The following is a 22,837-nucleotide window of genomic DNA, read 5'->3' as shown; positions in this document are numbered from 1 at the left end:
CCTGCTATTAGGATGTGTAACCTTATGCGAAACCCGACGTACGCAAACTACGTAATTTGCAGCAACGTTGTGAATCGGTGTTAGTATGCAATTTGCATACTATACACAGATCACAATGGGAGCGCCCCCTAGCGGCCAACGCAAGAATGCAGCCTAAGATATGCATGGCATAAGAGCCTTATGCCATGCAGATTTTAGGCTGCAGTCGGCGTAGTGATGTTCCTGAATCAGGAGCATTTGCTACGCCGGAGCAAGTAAGCAATTGCGCTGTGTAACCTATGGTTACACAGGCGCAATTGCTTCTTGAATCTGGCCCAGTATTTTCTCAGTTTAGGACATCTAGTGGTATAAAGAAATTACTGCAGGGGACAGCGGCTTTACTGAGTTTGGTGGTCTTATTAGCCAATAAGGAGTCTCGAAAACAGGGAGGGGGTTGGGCCAAGCTTTAATATTACAAGAGAATTTCATTTTGTTCTTTGTACGTTTTTACCTAGCTAAATAATAAAATATGTATATTTTAATGAATACATTATTGGGCTAATTATATCATATATGCCAGAAGCTCCTTATTAATAAACATCTCCACATGCCGGAGGGTCTTCTGAGAGCAGGCGTTGTACATGTTGCTCTGTCAATCAAGTCTATTAGCCTGAGCGGCGCACAGATTATTGTCACGGCAGACAAACTGCTGTACTTGTTCAGCTCCAGCGCCTCCACCTAACACAAGCAGCAAATGAGGCTTCACGGATGCCACGGCTGCTCACACTCATGTTTATGAACATTACATGCATGACATGATCAGCGCAGCCGTCTCACTTCCACACACAACACCTCCGATGCCGTCACATCTAGGAATCATTCCTGAATAAACACCGGGGGAAGAATACTTGGAAACAACAAATGCCATTCCAGGAATTATTTAAATAAAAGGGACCATTGCAAGGAACCAGCTGGGTCAATGTTAACACAATGTCCCCTCCTACTCATATGTTTATTAAAGAGACCCAGTCACCTTGCCCATACAGAGGAAAGAGACATAGGGCCGGATTCACAAAGCACTTACGCCGACGTATCTCGAGATACGTTGTGTAAGTATGCGCCGTCGTATCAATGCGCCGTGCCCATAAACTGAGATACGCCTGAAAATAGGCTTCATCCGACCGACGTAACTTTCCTACGCCGGCGTATCGTGGGCGCATATTTACGCTGGGCGCATTTGCCGCTCCCATTGATTTTCTATGCACATATGCAAATGAGGGAGATACGCCGATTCACGAACGTACTTGCGCTCGGCGCGTAATATACGCGGTTTGCGTAAAGTTATTCCCCATATAGGAGGCGCAACCCATGCAAAGGTATGGACCAGGGAACACAAGCCGTTGTATCTTTTGTTGTTTACGTTGTACGTGAATATGACTAGGCGTAGGTTACGTTCACGTCGTAGGCAGTGATCCGGCGTATCTTAGGGAGTAGTTCCGACGTGATTCTGCGCATGCGCACTGGGATGCGGCCACGGGACGGCGCATGCGCCGTTCGTTATTCGTATCTATCTGACGCTCGGCCCATCATTTGCATGGGGTCACGCCTCATTAGCATGGCTCATGCCCACTTCCACTTACGACGACTTACGCCCAAGAAACCCAGCGCAGATTTGGCAGCACTGGCTTTGTGAATCCAGTGCTTGTCTCTCTGCGCTGCGACGGCGTAGCGTAAAAAAAGATACCCTACGGCTGCATAAATATGCGCCAATGTATGTGAATCCGGGCCATAGTCTCTAACCAGTTTTGGACAGGGACCGTGGCCCAAAAAAAATAAAACACGTTATCTGGCCTGACTTCTGCCGCTCCCCCCTTGTACTTGCCAGCAATTCCCAACTGTCAAAATGGCAGCCGGGTGTTGCTGTGTATATAGATAAGCTATAGAAGCTGATGTAAAAAAAAAAACTGGCGGTGTTTATATACAAACACTGTTTAAACAGGAGATAGAGAGATACAAAGTAAAATTGTTTATAAACATTGAGGCCTGGTGCACACAGGAGGTTTTGCAAACTCTCCTAGGAGCCTTTCCTCCCTGCAGCAGCATTTTAGAAAAAATAAAATAAAAACAAACACACGGCTGAGGCTTGTACAACGTTTAGGCTCTTTTACAGGCGACACCCCTAGAAGCAGCTGCAAAAAAATGTCCACTGTGCATGAGGATTGATCAGGTGGGAGGTAGAGCGATACAAAAGCATAGAGAACGATGGCGTTTTTGCAAAACAAAGGGCTAGATTCAGCAATGATTTACGCCGGGGTATCCATAGATACGCCGCGTAAATTCAAAGCTGCGCCGGCGTATCTTCTTTCTGTATTCAGAAAGCAAGATACGCCGACATTAGCCTAAGATCCGACTGGCGTAAGTCTCTTACGCCGTTGTATCTTAGGGTGCATTCTCACGCTGGGCGCTAGGTGGCGCTTCCGTCGTTTTCGGCGTAGAGTATGCAAATTACCTAGTCCTGCCGATTCACAAACGTACGTGCGCCCGGCGGTAGTTTTTTACGTTGTTTGCCTAAGGCTTTTTCGGCTCAACGTTGCTCCTGCTTCTATGAGGCGCACGCAATGTTAAGTATGGACGTCGTTCCCGCTTCGATTTTTGAATTTTTCTAAGTGAAAGTAAATTACGTCCAGCCCTATTCGCGAACGACTTACGCAAACGACGTAATTTACGTTCACTTCGAAACCAATACGTCGTTGCGGCGTACTTGGGAGCAATGCACACTGGGATATGTACACGACGGCGCATGCGCCGTTCGTACAAAACATCAATCACGTCAGGTCATCATAGATTTACATAAAACACGCCCCCCCCTTCCACATTTGAATTACGCGCGCTTACGCCGGCCCCATTTACGCTACGCCGCCGCAACTTACGGAGCAAGTGGTTTGTGAATACTGCACTTGCTCCTGTAAGTTGCGGCGGCGTAGCGTAAATACGATACGCTGCGCCGCCGTAACTATGGGCGCCCCTACCTGAATCTAGCCCAATATCACCAAAAGAAAGCCTTGCTTGTCCTAAACAAATATAGGAAAAAAATAAATAAAGAGATTGTAATTTAAGAAAAGAAAAAAATAAATCAGAAATGTAAAAATTCTTGGGCAGGTACAGGTGTGAGCAGGGCCGGGACAAGGGGTGGGCAGAAGGGACCGGCTGCCCTGGGCAAAAACGTGTATTGTACTGCAAGTTCCTTCTACTATGAGGCTGACAGGAGTAGTGACAGCGGCCTCACTACTTCTGTCAGCCCAGTGCTGGAAGCAGCAAGGAAAGGAGGAGAGAGTCGGGAGGAGGTGTGGGCTGTGCTTGCTTTCCCCTTCCTCCTCATAAGATAATGAAGGAGGGCGCAATTTGCCATCTTTGCCCTGGGCACTGGGTGTGAAAGCTGAATTGCTTAAAGTTCACTCTCTGACCCAATCAAACTAAACTTTATCTCTCCCCAATTGCTCTTCCTTCTGCTAGCCTTTGTTGGGGCTTATAGAAAGTAATGAGTAATGAGATGTTACAGATTGAAACAGAAAAGTAGTTAAAAAAAAAAAAAAAAAAGAAGAATTCCAAAACATATGTACCGTGTTTCCCCAAAAATAAGACCTACCCCGAAAATAAGCCCTAGTTTAAAATGCTTGTAAAATTCTATAATACTCTCTATTACAGTAGTATATAATGTACAATGTGTGTGTTTCTGTAATATAAATGCAGGGAAGAGAGCTCCAGCGGGTCACAGAAGCGCAGAGCGGCGCTATAACGAAGGTATTTGGCACAATTATATTACAGAAATACACATTGTACATTATATAATACTGTAATAGAGTGGATTATAGGATTTTACAAGCATTTTAACTCGCACTGGGGATTCCTGACTGGCAGGGAGAGAAGACAGCACATTACATGGTAAGACCTACCCTGAAAATAAGCCCTACTGTGTCTTTTGTTGCCAAAATAATTATAAGACCCGGGCTTATTTTCGGGGAAACACAGTAGCAATAATAGAAGTTACATTGGTGTTGAGTTATGATCCTTTTACTGATGTTAGACACACTTAGGAGCCTTGCTGGCATTCTATGATTTCATAAAATAATGAACGCTGACATGTTATTGGCTCAATGGATTACATGTGAAATGTTTTCATTTCCTGGAAGAAAATCCCTGCGCTGAGCCCGGTAGCAGCACTTACTTTACAAGGACCTTCCAAGCTAAAAATAAGTCAAAGTAACAGTAATTAAAAAGGAAACGGATGTTGTCATGGAGATACTAAGTGCTAATGATACCGTTTGGGGTTGTATTATATAGCACTTTACAAACTGTGTTTTTTTTTTTTTATTAAATACCAGAATGTTGAATGAACTTTGTTCTATATGGAAGGGGGGGGCATTGTTTTAAAGCGAACATTTTTTTTCCACCTTCATACACATGGGACAAACACAAGGCCTGCCCCTGAATCAGGCAAATGAGGCCCTCACACCTCTCCTGCAGCTTCGGTACCCCCCCCTCATCTTGACTCCAGTAGTCTGCAACAGAGAGGAGGACAGAACTTCTCTTACAGATCCTGCGCCAGCCGCAGCACCCCCTTGTCCCCTCGTCTCCTCCTCCCCTGATCTCAGCATTCAGAAGACTTGTGCAGCTGACTCTAGCCGTCCTCTGGTCGTCCTCCAGACCCTTCTCTTTCCGCTTCCCAGCTCTGCCCCCAGTTTCTTACTGGCAGCAGCACTGTTATGTATGGGAGTGTGGAGGACTCTTGACTTCCAATGGTGAAAATGCGCTTGACATCTGATAAAAGGGGGGGGGGGGGTACTCTAAACATCTGCTTATAATTATTATAAAAATAATATAATTCTATGCCAATTGAAAAGGCGGGTTTGCACACCACTGAAATCAGTTCTAACTGTGTGGGGGTTGGGGTTACTGTGACACGACACTGATCCCTGCTCCCGATGACAGGGAGCAGACGATCAGTGTCCTGTCACTAGGCAGAACGGGGAGATGCCTTGTTTTACACTGGCCTCTTCCCATTCTGCTGCTCTGTGACACGATCGCGAGACACCGGAGGACATCGAGTCTGCGTGTCCCGCGGGCACGGTCACGCAGCCGCGAAATTTAAAGTAACGGAAATATATGCTACTTTGCGCAGCCATGCCAAGAGGCATTTTAACATTGGCATCTGAATGGGTGCCCCCTCAGCACACAGCTTGCTATGGGGGCACTCAGAGAAGAGGAGGAGTGGACGGCACAAATTGGGGGACTCCAGAAGGAGGAGGAAAGGGCGACTCCGTGCAATACTATTACAGAGCAGGCAAGTATAACATGTTTATTATTTATAGTCTTTACAACTACTTTAAGCTTTTTTCCGGCATTCATTATCTTTTAATAGCAGTTTACTTATTGCCCCCCCACAGTCACTCACTATTATTATTATACATGTATATAGCTCTGACATATATAGCAGTGCTGTACTGAGCCAGTCACACCAGTCTCTGTACCAGAGGAGCTTACACTCTACTGCCACCCCCCCCCACAAAATCTAAATCACACACTATTATTATAATTATACATTTATATAGCTGTAACATATACTGCAGCGCTGTACAGAGAACACTGAGCCAGTCCCATCAGTCTCTGTACCAGAGGAGCTTACGTTCTGAATTCAGCTCATAGTCACACACCTGGTACTGTCATCTATCACGATGCAATACATATTTTTTCCCTTTTCCTGTTGCAGAAGATCCACATTGGCGACCTTCACCTGTGTATTATTCATAGGAGATCCTGTGGTAGAGTCGCCATCTGCTGGTCGACTGCAGCGCACAGTTCTGGTGCAGGAGAGATTTCCAGACTTTGCACAGACTGGAGACTCAGGGCCATATTCTCAAACAAGTTACGCCGGTGTATCTACTGATACACCGGCGTAATTCGAAATTCCCCTTGGCGTATCATTGTTTTGTATTCACAAAACAAGATACGCCGGATTTAGGCTAGGATCTGACTAGTGTAAATCACTTACACCGTCGGATCCTAAATGCAATACTACGTCGACCGCTAGGTGGCGTTTACGTTCAGGTCTCATTTGTTTATGCAAATGAGCCTAATACGCCGATTCCCAAACGAATTTGCGTCGCGTAACCGTCGCCTACGTCGTTTGCGTAAGGTTACCCCTGCTATATGAGGGGTAACCTTACGCCAGTCCCACGTATGCCATGTTAAGTATGGCGTCGGATCCGCGTCGTCTTTTCCCGTCGGGTACGTCGTTTTCCTAAGTCGTTCTTGAATACGACTTTACGTCAATGACGCACACGTCAGCGTCATTGACGTTTTCCGCCGAGAACTGGAGCATGCTCACTGGGCTATTTTTAGCCCGGCGCATGCGCAGTTCGATCGAAACGGGGGCGCGCTTAATTTAAATATAAGCCGCCCCCTTTGAAATACGCGGGGATACGCCGGGCATTTTACACTACGCCTCCGCAAACTACGGAGCAAGTGCTTGAGGAATACGGCACTTGCTCCAGTAAGTTGCGGCGGCGTAGTGTAAATAGCTTGCGCGAGGCCGCCGCAGATTATTGGAGAATCTGGCCCTGAGCACTTTGGGCCAGATCCACAAAGAAGTTACGTCGGCGTAACTTCTAGGATGCGCCGGCGTATCTTTTTTCTGTATCCAGAAAGCAAGATACCCGGATTTTTGCTTAGATACGACTGACGCAAGTCTCTTACGCCGTCGTATCTTAGTTGCATATTTACGCTGGCCGCTAGGTGGCGCTTCCGTAGATTTACGCGTAGAATGTGCAAATTAGGTAGATACGCCGATTCACGAACGTATGTGCGCCGGCGCAGTTTTTTACGTCGTTGACGCAAGGCTTTATTACCGCCGTATAGTTACCCCTGCTCTATGAGGCGTATGCAATGTTAAGTATGGACGTCAGGACAGCGCTGAATTTTCCGTTGTTTACGTCGTTTGCGTAAAACGTTCGCGAATAGGGCTTTGCGTAAGTTACGTTCACGTCGTCTAGGCATTGAGCGGGCGTAATTTAATTTGAAAATTCGACGTGATACTGAGCATGCGCGCGCATGCGCCGCTCGAAAAAAGCGCCATTTATGTGGGGGTCATGCTTAGTTTACATAAAACACGCCCCCCTGTTCCTCATTTGATTTAGGCACGCTTACGCCGGCACATTTACGATACGCCGCCGTAACTTTAGACGCAAGTGCTTTGTGAATACAGCACTTGCCTCTATAAGTTGCGGCGGCGTAGCGTAACTACGATACGCTACGCCCGCCTACATTTACGCCGCTAACTGTGGATCTGGCCCTTTGTGTATTCTGTTCTGTCCCAGGAACGCCTTTTTTTTACCTGTTTTTTAAGTGGACCTTCACACATACAAAACACTTTTTAGCTTTACAGTCAGGGCAGAGACAAAGGAGGGGGGCGGAAGGGAACATGTGCCCCGGGCACAGTGTTTCTATGCGAGAGGGAGCACGTTGGGACCTTCAGCCGCCCCCCTGTCTCTCTCTGACCGGTGTGATTGCAGTGTCACTATTGTTAGTATTCTTCTTTCCCGTTCAGACAGCAGCTGTAGTCAGTACCACCACCCCACCACCACCTTCAGCACTAGCCCTGAGCTCACAACTGTCCCCTATTGTCGGCTGTATCTGCCAACTGGATTATCAAGGACAATATATAATAAAAGATTTTGTAATAAGTCTGCTGCTGTGCCGAACGCCCACGGCTCCTCTCGTTACTTAGAGAAAGTGACGCCCACTCTTCCTGGGTACTCCGCTCTCCACAGCTGACAGTGGGCGGAAGGAAATCCCAGATTCCCTGACAGGATCGCTCTAACGCAGCATTAGCTTGTCATCTGGAGGGTGCAATTAAACTGTTAAATGGCAAAAAAACAAACAAAAAAAAAGTAATCTATGGGACACAGCCCAAACCTTGAGGCAGCATCTGTAGGCATGATCAGAGTGCCAGTGGTTGGTGAACTACAACTCCTACCATGTCCTGGCACAATGGCATTTGGCAATGCAATGTGAATTTGTGAGACAACCTTAGGTAAGGCGAGAAAACAAAACAAAACAAAAAAAAAAGGAATTACCTGTGTGAGCGCAAAATCTGGTGCAGCTGTGCGTGGTAGCCAATCAGCTTCTAACTTCAGCTTGTTCAATTAAGCTTTGACAAAAAAAAAAAAAAAAAGCTGGAAGCCGATTTCTATGCAGAGCTGCTCCAGATTTTACATTCTCCAGTTGTAGTAAATCAATCCCACACTGTCACCTTCTATACAGATTACTGATCCAGCACTGCCTCCTTCTCCACTATCTGACAAGACGCACACTGTCATTTTATCTTCAGCTATGATTAAGCACTAAGTATAAGTGTGAAACGCGTTAGATTGTGTCCTATTTTTGCTGTGGCTTGTAGTTCTTTTTATCCTGTTTTACTATTAAGGGCAACAAAGATTTTTCGGAGTGCGGCTGTCCAAATACATTTCTTTATTCTTTGCTATACGCATTGCCAGTGGCTTCTGAGAGGAGGTAATCACCAAGCAGACCCACCTGGAGCGGTAACTCCCTTTCCCTAGTTTTATTATTATTCAGGATTTATATAACGACAACAGTTTGCGCAGCGCTTTACAACATGAAAGCAGACAGTACAGTTATAATATCAGGAGTGATCAGAGGGCACTTTAATTGCTGACCAGCCACAGAAACATATACTGCGGCTGAGCAGCACATGCAGGCAAAATCACGTACATGTACATCATTCTGCCTGCTCCGGTTTAGGAGCACGCAGTGTGGACATACCGGATTGTGGATCCCAGTATTTGGGCCCCGGTGATCACATGATCACAATGTCAACAAAGCAGTTATGAACAACATTTTTAATAAACAGCTGTGTTTCCTATGCTGTGATTGGCCCACAGCTATCACATGGAACCTGGGCCAATCACAGCACTCTGTACCATGTGATTAGCTGTAGCCAATTACAGATCACTAGTGATCACCGCTGTCATTAATGCAACACAATGATCTTCATTGTAACAGCAAAGTTAAAAAAATAAAAATAAATCCTGATCACCCACCAGAGTAGCACAGTTTTACTATGGTGACACTGAACTACTCTGATGAAAGCATGTAAAACAAAGAAGGTAAAAAAAAAAATAATAATAATACAAATGTACACTGTTATACAAGCTGTACACTCACTACTTTACATTGTAGCAAAGTTTCATTTCTTCAGTGTTGTCACATGAAAAGATAGAAGAAAATATTTACAAAAATGTGAGGGGTGTACTTACTTTTGTGAGATATTGTATACATAATAGTATGTAGACGCTATAACTTTCAAACAAACCAATCAATATACACTTATTGGGATTTTTGTTACCAAAGACATGTAGCAGAATACAATTTGGCCTAAAGTTATGCCGAAATTAGATTTTAGTGGATAGGTTTAATTATAGAAAAATATTGTTTCTTTTTCAAAATTTGTCTTTTTTTTTTTTTTTAAAGTTGTGATCAAATACCACCAAAAGAAAAGTCTACTTGTGATAATAAATAAAAAAAAAGATAAAAATGTAATTTGCGCACAGTACTGCATAACTGCGCAATTTCCAGTTAAAGTAGCGCCGTGCTGAATAGCCAAAAATGCCCTGGTCACAAAGGGGATACAACGTTCCAGAGCTGAGGTGGTTAAATGGACTTGGCACTGCCAAGGAAATGGCAGAAGGGTCTTACCTGATGCGCACAGCGCCGAGGTGGCGGGTTTGGGACGTCGATTTTATTCCAGCTGTTCTTCTTTATATTGTAAATATACAGCTCATTATACAGAAAGGTCTGAAAGGAATAAAGACACAATTATTAAAAACAGAATACATTTCCAAACCCTAAAATAAAAAAAAAATACATCGTATTGTTTAAAAACAAACAAACACGAATATATACTGTAACGGAATGACCCAAGCTGTATGCGGAGACGGAACGTCTGCCTAGGGAACTCAGTGTGTGATGGGGTTTTGTTTGTTATGCTGTTAATGAAGGAATGTGCAGTGATTAGACATGATAATTATAGGCCGGCGCCGACCTGTCTAGAATGGTTAGTAATTAGCCTTAGTGTGTGGGTGGGGAGTTGATTGTTGCTTTAATGCATTGTACTGTATATAAGACTGAGAAGAAACCATTAAAAGTTGTCTTCATTTGAAACAAGTACAGAGCTGTGTGTCTCGTCTTGATTCTGGGGAAATCGGATGCCTGCTGGTTTGTCTGTGTGTCAGATGAGCTATCGTAGTTGATGGAAGGGCGTAAACGGTGGTGACCATTACATATACTCTATTTGCTACACAAACCAATGGGTGGGATCTGTGCCCAAATACGACCTCTGATTGGGTGGCCCTGCTGGCCTTATACTGTCCTATGGCTCCGCACAGAGCCCAGGACTGTGCGATGAGAAGTAGGATACATTTTTGGCATTAGTATAGATTTTAGATGGAGGGGGGGGTTGGGGTGTAATATAGGCTAGCATTAGGTTATGGTTTATTTTGATTTTTATATATTATTCCCTTGATTCTTCGCAGTCCTATTGAGCGGGTTTTCTGGGCGTGACTCTCCGGTCAGTCATTCTTTGCCATCCCTTGTAAGGCCTCCGGAAGTCTTCAGAGATCATGAGGCATGAATAATTGAATTTGGAATGATTAGGTGATTGCCAATTACATTGCACCACTAGAATACAGAGCCTTGAAAAAGTATTCACGCCCCTTAAAATGTTCCACATTTTGTCATGTTACAACCAAAAATATATATATATATATATATATATATATATATATATATATATATATATTTTATTGGTATTTTATGTGATAGACCAACACAAAGTGACACATAGAGCTGGATTCAGTAAGAATCGCCTATCTTTAGGCGGGCGTAGCGTATCTCATATACGCTACGCCGCCGTAACTTTGAGAGGCGAGTCCCGTATTCTGAAAGAATTTGCGCCCGAAGTTACGGCGGCGTAGCGTAAATGTGCCGGCGTAAGCGCGCCCAATTCAAATTGTGAAGAGGTGGGCGTGTTTTATGTAAATAAAGCATGACGCCACGCAAATGACGTTTCTAACGAACGGCGCATGCGCCGTCCGTAAACGTATCCCAGTGTGCATGCTCCTAATAGTCAATGCTTTCGACGTGAACGTAACTTACACAAAGCCCTATTCGCGAACGACTTACGCAAACGACAGAAAATTCGACGCTGTCCCGACTTAACATTGGCTATGCCTCATATAGCAGGGGTAACTTTACACCAGAAAAAGCCTTATGTAAACGACGTAAAAAAAAATCCGCCGGGCACACGTACATTTCTGAATCGGCGTATCTAGCTCATTTGCATATTCTACGCGGAAATCAACGGAAGCGCCACCTAGCGTCCAGCGTAAATATGCAACTCTAAGATACGACGGCGTAAGAGACTTACGCTGGTCGGATCTTAGGGAAATCTATGTGTAACTGATTCTAAGAATCAGGCGCATAGATAAGACGTCGCACACTCAGAGTTACGACGGCGTATCTGGAGATACGCCGTCGTAACTCGTACCTGAATCTGGCCCATAATTGTGAAGTGGAAGGAAAATGATAAATGATTTTCAACTTTTTTTTTTACAAATAAATATGTAAAAAGTGTGGCGTGCATTTGTATATAACCAGCCTGCCGGTTTTGCTTGTGATTATCGCAGAAGACAATTGCTCGGCAGGAGGGATTCCCCTGTGATGTAGGAATGGTGCAAATTAATTTTCTGCAACCCGTGGTTGCAGGAAAGAAATTTGCAGTCTGAGGTCTGCCCTAATCTCTCGGCAAGACTGGATTGTGCCTTTAAGAGCCTGAAGGAGTCTGATCCACACGGGTTGGTCATAGGTGAGGAGGCAGATTTATTCATTCCCACCATTGGGGCTGACACTGATCTGCAGATTAGAGCACACAACACGCCACAGCCTGCAGGCAATCAGAGCCCATTAAATATTAACAGGGAGCTGACACTCGGAGACCAGTAATGGGCACAGATTTCTACTGGTTTATGTTTCAGCGCTGGGAGGCGGGCGGTATTGAAAGTCTGGAGGGGGTTCGCTGGGAGTCTCGTAGGATGTAAAATATTTCAGGAACTCAGATCTGTCAATGTCCAGGGAAAAATAACATACATGAGTATACATACAGAGGGCCAGATCCACAGAGCAAGTACGCCGGCGTATCTACTGATATGCCGGCGTACTTTCAAATTTCCCGCATCGTATCGTTGTTTTGAATCCTCAAAACAAGATACGACGGCTTCTGGGTTAGATCCGACAGGTGCACGTCTTCGTACGCCTTCGGATCTAAGATGCAATACTTTGGCGTCCGCTGGGTGGCGTTTTCCGCGTCAGGTATGCAAATTAGCGATTTACGACGATCCACGTACGTACGCGCGGCCATTGCATTTTCTAACATCGTCTGTAGTCGGCTTTTTCCGGTGTATAGTTAAAGCTGGTATTTTGCGGTGTATAGATAGAATTGCCATGTTAAGTATGGCCGTCGTTCCCGCGTCGAAATTTGAATATTTTCTTTTTTTTTGCGCAAGTCGTCCGTGAATAGGCATGGAAGTAACTCACGTCTAAGTTCAAAAAATGACGTCGTTGCGACGTCATTTCGCGCAAAGCACAGCGGGAAATTTCTGGACGACGCATGCGCATTTGATTCCGCGCAGGGACGCGCTTCGTTTAAATGAAACCCGCCCCCAACCCGCCCAATTTGAAATCCGCCGCCAGAAATACACTACGCCGCCGTAACTTACGCCGCGAAACCGCTGAGGATTCGAAAATGCGCCAGGTAAGGTACGGCGGCGTAGCGAATCTCTGATACGCTGCGCGGAACTAAATGTATGTGGATCTGGCCCATAGTTACATACATTTCAGTGCTTTCTAATAATATCCTGTCCTGACAAATGCATTTTCACACATTACAAAATACACGGCACACTGATTACCCCAAACATAGAATATGATGCAGAATTACAGTCACAATTACAATATACTTGGAGCTTAAAAGAAAAATGACAGGTATGGATATTTTATACTTGGTTACATTGATCCATTGGATCAACTACAAACAGGGATCCTCAAACTACGGCCCTCCAGCTGTTGTAGAACTACACATCCCATGAGGCATTGTAACACACTGACATTCACAGACATGACTAGGCATGATGGGGATTGTAGTTCCTGAACAACTGGAGGGCCGTAGTTTGAAGACCCATGAACTACAGTGTCAAGAATGAGTATCTGAATGAACACACAGAGCTGCGGGTGGGCTCAGGTGTCCCCATAGAAAGCTACTTACAGTAGGGGCACTCAACAGGAGGGAGTGGTCAGAAGCGCCGGTGAGGGACCCAAGAATAGGAGAATCGTAAAGAGAGAGGGGAGATCAGGAGACCGGACTAAAGTAAATTTATGGTTAACTAATAAAACGCATGCTTTCTATGTTCTGCTAATGAATACTTAAATGCTTAAAGTGAATGTCTGCATTTAAAGTGGTTGTACACCCTGTATAACCACTTTTACCTACAGGTAAGCCTAGATTAAGGCTTACCTGTAGGTGCTGGAAATATCTCCTAAACCAGGGGTGGCCAACCAGTGGCCCGGGGGCCACATGTGGCCCGCGGAGCCCTCTGATGTGGCCCGCAGAGCCCTCTGATGTGGCCCGCGACCTCTTGCTCTGGAATGGCGGTTTGGCAAGCCCAGATGGTAGGTTGTCAACGTGCCATACCACAGCATCAGTGTTGTGAATGACATGGTGGTAGGGGAAGAAAGTGGCTGCGGAGCAAAGCCCCATAAGCCGATGCTTCCTCTACAGCGCCGGCTTTTGCCACAGGATAGACACAGGTGCACTACAATGCACCCGCAGTGTGGGTAAACCGCAGCACATCAGTGTGAAAGCAGTCTTAGGCCCTTTTCATCAGCCCGACCAAATGGGACCTTTAATTCACCTCTATAGAGCTACAGATATCTGTTTACGCCCACCTACCTCCAATCCAAAAAACAGAAGGGAATTTGTCCCCTTCCATGTGGGTGGATCGGAGAGCCTATAGGAGTAGCCGTGACCTGTCATCTGCCCGCTCCGCTCATTATGGCCCGCGACTGGTTACCAAGTTGCTTAAGTGGCCCTTGCTCTTCAAAAGGTTGGGCACCCCTGTCCTAAACCTTCACGGTTTAGGAGATATTTACAATAGAGTAGTGCGCCGATGTCTACGACGCAGGCACACTTTAGAAACGGCGATCGTTCCGTTTCTAAAAGAAGGTCATGCTGGGAGTGACATCATCGCGGCTCTGGCCAATCACAGCGCCTTAGCCCCGATACTCAGAAGTAACTCTGGGACGACATGTCGCCAGGTGGTGCTGTGTCGGGCACCACAGCGGGGCCTTCGATCCCAGGTGAGTATTACATAGGTTTGCCATTACTAAAACTCTAAAATGACATTGTACTCACCCATGCGACTGTCGTTTACAAAAGTGAATGAAAAAGTCATTTAAAATAAAACGATGCATCTTTTACGAAGGAATATTTTTTAGCTTAATATTTTGTTTAACTTAAAATAGATATCATTACTGGGGGTAAAGTTTTCCTGTACCAGATCCAGGCTCTTCTACTATTAAACCCTAAACAGAGTCACATCAGCTGCATCAAAGTTTTTCTGTCTTGCAGCCTCTGGCCAGGACCAATCAGATGCTGGCAGAGAGGCAGCTCTGTGCTGCAAGGCATTCTATTGGACATCTCACAGCTCAGTCATCAGAGCTGTTGCAGACTCCCTCTGAAACCCAGAAGAGACATCCTTGTATTAGACAAAGAGGACCGCCTGCACTGCACGGTGCTCTGTAACTGTGTAGAGATGGCACGGTTACGAAAAGGACTTAAGCCCCCAGGCAGATCTGCACCAATACATTACATGTAATAGTGATTCATGGCTGCAGGAAGAGGCAGGAAAGAGCTGCATCAAAACTGACGCTAAAGCCCACAGGGACCTGCCAGAGTCCTGGCGCCATTTTAAAACTTGCGTTGGGACAAAAAAAAATAAATTGTATATGACAATGATACCATATGACAAAGAATCAAAGTCAGATGTACTGAAATATAGCACACTGGCGCCCCCAAGTGGTCAACCAAAACAAACAGAGCTGATACGGGCTGTGTGTGTTCGTGTCTGTGTGTGTGCGTGTCTGTGTGTGTGTGCGTGTCTGTGTGTGTGTGCGTGTCTGTGTGTGTGTGCGTGTCTGTGTGTGTGTGCGTCTTAGCTACTCTTTCAATGCAAGGAAAAAAAAAACTGTGAATTTCTATTATCAAAGCATAACTACAATAATTTTTTTTCCTATTTTGCACTTCAGACAAGGTCTGCTCATCTAACGTGACACCCCCCCCCCCTTTTTATAAATGCAGCATAAATGGAAAAAAAAGTAGATAAATACTCACTTTCTCCAATCTCTGTAGTGTGTGTGTGTGTCACATCATCCTCTTGCCAACAAGATCCCGTGGAATGCTGAGTAGTTCAAATCTCACGGGAAGATAGTGCAACACATTGCAGGATCATCATCTCACGAGATTTGGGCTATCCTACATTCTTTGAGGTCGGGCTGGAAGGATGACGTTATTCTCACCTATGCACTTTGGGAAGAAGCCGTCAAATATAAGTGTATTTATTTCACAATTCCTCCCCTCCCAGGTTTGCTATTTGTTTGCACTTCCATACAGTTTTTTTTTATGGAGGAGGAGGACCTTGAATAAGCAGACCTTGTCACTGAGGTGCAACATCAGCATTAGCGCAGACATTATATAATGATAAGTAGGAAGTAAAAGAATACTGTACTTTTTGGCCATTGAAATATTCACCTCCAAAGAGAATCAGCTCGTCCTTTTCAGGGTGGGAGGTGAGTGAGGCGTTCAGCCTGTGGGGAGAGGAAGAAGGTGCTAAGTGATGGATTGCTCTATATTACATATAGGGTAAAACCAGCACACATTTCTAATCTACACTGGAACATATATACTGTACTACAAAATGTTATATATTTTTTTTCATCATACATGTGGAATTTCATATTTACCACATTCAACTAATGAAGGGAGCTCTGTGTGTATATATCTATACAGTAAAACCTTGGTTTGAGAGTAACGTTTTGCAAGACAAGCTAATTTTTAAAATAAATTTTGACTTGATATGCAAGCGATGTCTTGATATACAAGTAGTGTCATGTCACAACTGAGTATAAAAGAGAAGAGAGGCGCCTCTAAGTGTAGCAATATGGTTACATATAATGAAGGTACAATTTAGCAATATATTGCTACACTAATGCCCCGTACACACGATCGGAATTTTCGTCGGGATAAACTCAGACGGATTTTTCTGACGGAATCCCGTTCAAGCTGTCTTGCATACACATGGTCACACCAAATTCCGACCGTCCAAAACGCGGTGACCTACAACACTAAGACGAGCCGAGAAAAATTAAGTTCAATGCTTCCGAGCATGCGTCGACTTGATTCTGAGCATGCATGTTTTTTTCTCCGTCAGAGTTCCATACAGACGAACGGAATTTCCGATAGAAATTTTTTTAATCAGAAAAAAAAAAAAAACGAGAACATGTTCTCTTTCTAAAGCCCCATACACACGGTCACACTTTTTGCCGACCAACTTCAAATTCTGCAAGTTTTCTAATTTGTCCGACCGTGTGTATACTCCATCGGACCAACTTTTTCGGGTTTCATCCGACAAAAAGTTGGGTCTGCAAACGGACCAACTTTTCAGCAACAAAAGTCCGATGGTGCCTTGTCTGACCGTGTGTACAGCAAGCCAACCAACTTTTGTACAAAGTGCAAATGCTCAGAACCAATGTTAAAATCAACCAACAATAGCAGAAGTTAACCAAAGGGTGGCAGTAAAAAGCAGAAAAACCACGTGATGTTGGGTAATTTTTAGAAAAGTTTGCTGAAAAGTCTGAGCGTGTGTATGCTATGGGTGTGACCGGACAAATCTATTAGGACAAAAATCCACAAATTATGATCGCAGTCCAAGGTACAGATACCACAGAGGAAGGACCTCTCTCCTAGCAGACACTTAAAGAGATCCTGTCACCTCGCTTTTTCAGGTCTGTTTAGCCATTTGCTGTGGATAAGAGAGTCCTGCATTGAGTTGGTCGTAACAAAAACATGGCTCTGTGAGAGCGTGGAACCATGGTAAATGGCTGGGATAGCAAGCTACAAAGAAAATACCATCCATTCCTCGATCTCCTTGGTAACTAATGAACCTGGAAGTGAGGGCGATTTTGTCACTTTCAGTGTCAGAGCCGTTGATCCCTGGTTAATACAGCCAAAGAAGCAACTGATCAAGTAACAATGTACTGGATTCAGGGTCTAAAAGACCCCCGATGTCTCCACAAAGAGAACCTGTCACCTGCCCAATGTTATCACACAGGGGGATTTTTGGCCCACTTGTAATAACATTATTTTAATGGGAAAAAAAAGTGAATAATATTTAAAAGAAATAAAACCAAAAAAAAAAAGTTTAAAAGAACCCCTGTCCTCCCTGAGCATGCGTGCAAGTGCAAGCATGAGAGCAGGTCATGCATGGGTATGTAATCAGCGATTGCACCGTACATGTAAAGTGTTCCTGTGAACATTAGAGTGAGAGTAATAATTCTAGGGCCATCATTCATGGTTAACTCTACATTGATAACCTGTAAAGGTTTTTAAAGCTTCACCTATGAAAAATGTTAGGTAATGTAATTCATCGCCATTTCACAGGTGCACAATTTTGAGTCTTGACATGTTTTGCATCTATATACTCGATGCAACAGTATTTATTATTTTGCCAAAAAATGGATATTAAATTAATTTTAATTTATTTTAGGGTATTTTTTCCAGAAAATTAAACGGCCGTGCAGATATTTTGTGACATACAGCAAATTCAAAAAAAGTATTCATACCCCTTGAACTTTTTTTTGTCATTTTTCAACCAAAAACATAAATGGTATTTTATTGTGATTTTATGTGATAGACCAACACAAAGTGGAACATAATTGTGAAGTGGAAGGAAGATGATAAATGTTTTTTAATTTTATTTTACAAATTGATATCTAAAAAGTTTGGGGTACATTTATGTGGCGCCCCCCGGAGGCAATACTTTGAAGAACCACATTGCACTGCAACTACAGCTGCAATTCTTTTTGGGGTGTCTCTACCAGCTTTGCACATCTAGAGAGAGTGACATTTCTGCCCATTCTTCTTTGCAAAACATCTCAAGCTCTGTCAGATTGGATGGAGAGCGTCTGTGAACAGCAATTTTCAAGTCTTGCCACAGATTCTCAATTGGATTTAGGTCTGGACTTTGACTGGGCCATTCTAACACATGAATATGCTTTGATGTAAACCATTTCATTGCAGCTCTGGCTTTATGTTTAGGGTCGTTGTCCTGCTGGAAGGTGAACCTCCTCCCAGTCTCAAGTCTTTTGCATATTCTAACAGGTTTTCTTCTAAGATTGCCCTGTATTTGGCTCAATCCATCTTCCCATCAACTCTGACCAGCTTCCCTGTTCCTGCTGAAGAAAAGCATCCCCACAACATGATGCTGCCACCACCATGTTTCACAGTGGCAATGGTGTGTTCAGGGTGATGTGCAATGTTAGTTTTCCGCCACACATAGCGTTTCGCTTTTCGGCCCTAAAAATGTTAATTTTGGTCTCATGTGACCAGAGCACCTTCTTCCACATGTTTGCTGTGTCCCCCACATGGCTTTTCACAAACTTCAAATAGGTTTTCTTATGTCTTTCTTTCACCAATAGCTTTCTTCTTGCCACTCTTCCATAAAGATCAGATTTGTGGAGAGCACGACTAATAGTTGTCCTGTGGACAGATTCTCCCACCTCAGCTGTGGATCTCTGCAGCTCCTCCAGAGTTACCATGGGCCTCTTGGCTGCTTCTCTGATGAATGCCCTCCTTTAGGTGGACGGCCATGTCTTGGTAGGTTTGCAGTTGTGCCATACCCTTTCCTTTTTCAGATAATGGATTGAACAGAGCTCTGTGAGATGTTCAAAGCTTGGGATATTTTTTTTATTACCTAACCCGGGTTTAAAATTCTCCACAACTTTATCCCTGACCTGTCTGGTGTGTTCCTTGTCTTCATGATGCTGTTTGTTCACTAAGGTTCTCCACAGAACAGTTGTATTTATACTTAGATTATATTACACAGAGGTGGACTCGATTTACTAATTGGGTGACTTCTGAAGGCGATTGGTTCCACTACATTTTAGTTAGGGGTATCAGAATAAAGAGGACTGAATACAAATACACGCCACACTTTTTAGATATTTATTTGTAGAACAATATGAAAACCATTTATCATTTTCCTTCCACTTCACAATTATGTGCCACTTTGTGTTGCTCTATCACATAAAATCCCAATAAAATCCCATTTGGTTGTAACATGACAAAATGTGGAAAATGTAATGGTTTCAAAGCACTGTATATAGATCACAGAGTTAGGGATCACATTTATCAAAGATTGCATATATTGGGGATCACATTTGTTAGGGAGAACAGTCAACAGGGACCACAGAGCAAGGCATTACATTTCTTTAGCTATCCAATTTATTGGGGGGGGGGGGGGATCACAGAGACAGGGATTACAATGTTAGGGATCATATTTATTGGGGGAAATCGCAGAGATAGGGATCGCATATATTAGTGATTAGTTAGGTCAGTGGTCATCAACCCTGTCCTCGGGGCCCACAAACAGGCCAGGTTTTATGTATTACCTTGGGGAGATGCAGACTAGAATACTGGAATTACTGAGCAGCAAATGATATCACCTGTGAGGTATTTCAGTTATCCTACAATCCTGGCCTGTCAGTGGGCCCCGAGGACAGGGTTGATGACCACAGAGTTAGGTTTTCTTTGCCAGCTAGCATTAAGGTGTGCTTAAGACCTCTTTACACAGTTTTGTATCTTGCCACACCCATGAGCACTTTTCTCCTTGTTGCTGGTCTCAAACTGATCTGAGCACTTTTTTCCTGGTGCAGCAGGCGGGTGCAAACACCCAGGAGGGACCAAGGCTAGCCATACATTATACAATTGTCTTGTACATTTTTTCTTTAGGATTTTCCGAAACCATCTAATATGAGGTCAAACCCCAAACACTTTCAATTGATATGCAATCAGGCAGGCGCCTCCACTACATAGTTGAAGGTAAATCTAAAGTAAATTGAATAAGAAAATTGTATCACGTATGGCCAGCTTAAAAGTCCTATGATCCCCTGTTCTTCTATGTCTGAGAGATCCCACCCCTGCAGGAGGGGCAACAGGTTGTCTTGCCTTGGGCTGGGTGGAGCACACGCCGTTTCCACCACCTGAGTCTTCTTGGCATCCAGACACTGGAACTCGGCGATCAGAGCCTCCAGATCCTCCTGGGGGAATACAAAGAGAAATTCAATTATACAAAATATAAGAAAGAACAAAAAAAAAAAAACGACAGTTTCTCACATGGAAATACACCAAAAATAATTCCTGCCTGTCCCCCAGATCCATTATATTCTACACTAGAACACAGTCTGACTTCTGGGCTGCTGTATAACAGACACTCCAAGCTTAAAGCGGTGGTTCCCCTAAAAATAAACATACAGCATCTCGTGACGCATACATCGCGTCACGAGATGCCGAAAGAAGCCGAACGTCGGTGCGGCTCTATACGGCGCATGCACACCGACGTTCGGCTTCTTTCAGCATCTCCTGACGCGATGTATGCGTCGGTCGGATGCCTGTCCATCAATTAGGAACGCCCACCGCCAGCATCGTACCCGGAAGTGGCGGTGAGAACGAATATAGGTAACGGTATGTACGGACGTTTTTTTTTTAATAAAACCAGCCGATTCTAATCGTAATTAATGTGGGAAAAGCAATCTTAAAAGTTTATTTTTAGGGGAACCACCGCTTTAACTTACTTCTTGCCTAACTCCAGGCAGGGGTTATTATTTTTATGTAACTTACTATTTTTATATATATCAGGGCTTGACAATCCATGATTAAGCACTAATTACAAGTGCGAAATGCGTCGGCTGACCTGTTTTTGTTGGTTGCAGTGACTGTGTGTGTACAGTTGAAAATAAAAGACAACTTTTTTTAAGTCATTTTGGAGTGCGGCTGTCCAGTTTTTATTTCTTATTTTGCTACAAGCATCGCCAGCACCTCGGTAGTTCAACCGCCCTTGATTGCTCACGGGGCTCACCTGGAGCGATGAGAAAATCTCCCGCTTGACAAATGTGCTTGGACTCTAGGAGCCAACTAAAAGAGTCAGGAGACAGTTTTTCGGATGCTGATTTTCCAGAACGCTCGTCCGACAGAAGCCAGCCGAACAGCGGCCAGTTTTTATTGAGCCGGCAGATGTTGCCCGACATTTGGCCCACGTGTACTTGGTGTGATGGGCAGCAGCTCACAAGGGAGGGACAGTGCAGCAAGGCGAGGGCGATCGGAGATCCAGCAACTCATGACACCATAGGTCCCTTTTTCACACGGGCACCTCCGCTAAGCAGAATCCACTTGCTCAGCAGGTGTGTGTGTGTGTGGGGGGGGGGGTTCTCTCTGCTATTACCGATGACAGGTCCTGTCTGCTCCGCTGTGCGGAGCAGACATGGGCACAGCCTGCTCTCCTCAATGGGCCAATCGAATGGAAACAGACCACCTGTCTGTTTCCATCTGATCCGCCAGACGGATGAAAAATAGGACTACCATCCGTCTGTTTTTGGCGGACCGGTACAGATGGTGGCGGGTGTCAGCGGACATCTGAAAGTGGGGGCGGAGCCTTGACAACCCAAGCTCACAGGAAGTAAGCTGGGTGTCATTCAACTATGAAGTGGGGTGGGATGGGGGGGGGGCATGATGATTGGAGGAGGCTTGGCCCAAGTTAGAATCAGGCTTTAAAGGGGAACTCCATCTTTTCCCATGAAGCTGTCAAACAATACAGAAATCCCCTTAAAAAAAACAAAAAATCCTCAGTATAAAAAGTTCACATTTCTTTCAGTAATTTGTGGGGAGTTTCTCCTTCACTTCCCTTTTCCATTGAGGATGAATGAGAAAATGCAGGGGGGAGGGAGGGGGCTTTATAAGGGTGAGTGATAACATGAGAACCTGCAGTGGATGGCCCCTTTAATCCCCCGGTCCCGCCCTCACCTCCTCCTTTTTGGACCTCTTCGAGACTTTCTTCTCCATTTTGGCGGCCGTCTTCTCGGCCCCCTTCACCTTCTTCTCCTTCTTCCCTTTCTTCCCCATGGCTGCGCTTCTCCACACCGGGAACAGGGACCCGGGATGACGTCAGTGCAATGCGACCAGCGTCCCCGGGAGATGACGCCGCGGCCATGCGGCCAAACGGGTCACGTGAGTCCGAGACTCCATCTAACCCCGCCCCCTGTGTACCGTGTATGCTGGAGTAGAGCGGCATGTCAGAGGCCTGTGTGCCGTACTGTGTGTAATAGAAGGTCACAGAGCTATGGGGAGCCGTGTACCGTATATAATGAGGGGGTATCAATTATTTTGCCTTAAAAAATAGTCAATTTAGATTAAAAACTTAAACGTTTGTGAATAGATTTTAAAGAAAATTGTAAATATGTTTTTTTATAAGTGATCACATGACATCAGTTGTCCGCTACACAGGGGCGGATCCAGAGTCTAGTCTCGGGAGGCAGGGGCGCTACCAGAAAATATTTTTTTGGGGGGGCAATTTATGAGGGGAAACGGCTGGTGTTTTGGCGCTTCAGTGATCATGGCACCATG

General features: G+C 44.7%; 1 protein-coding gene across 1 annotated transcript in view; it reads right to left on the bottom strand.

Annotated features, from left to right (window-relative positions):
• The window catches only part of KLHDC4 (kelch domain containing 4), a 42,286-nt gene extending 19,855 nt beyond the window's left edge, over positions 1–22,431 (bottom strand). The window contains exons 1-4 of the mRNA XM_040329384.1: positions 22,238–22,431; positions 20,387–20,478; positions 15,891–15,969; positions 9,751–9,849 (exon numbers count right to left, since the gene is read on the bottom strand). Coding sequence (XP_040185318.1) covers positions 9,751–9,849; positions 15,891–15,969; positions 20,387–20,478; positions 22,238–22,336 — 369 coding nt within the window. The 5' untranslated portion in view covers positions 22,337–22,431. The remainder of the gene's footprint in view (positions 1–9,750; positions 9,850–15,890; positions 15,970–20,386; positions 20,479–22,237) is intronic.
• Positions 22,432–22,837: the final 406 nt, after the last annotated feature.

The sequence above is a fragment of the Rana temporaria genome, chromosome 11 (genome assembly GCF_905171775.1).
Source record: "Rana temporaria chromosome 11, aRanTem1.1, whole genome shotgun sequence".
Lineage (NCBI taxonomy): Eukaryota > Metazoa > Chordata > Amphibia > Anura > Ranidae > Rana > Rana temporaria.
This window is presented reverse-complemented; position numbering and strand designations above follow the sequence as displayed.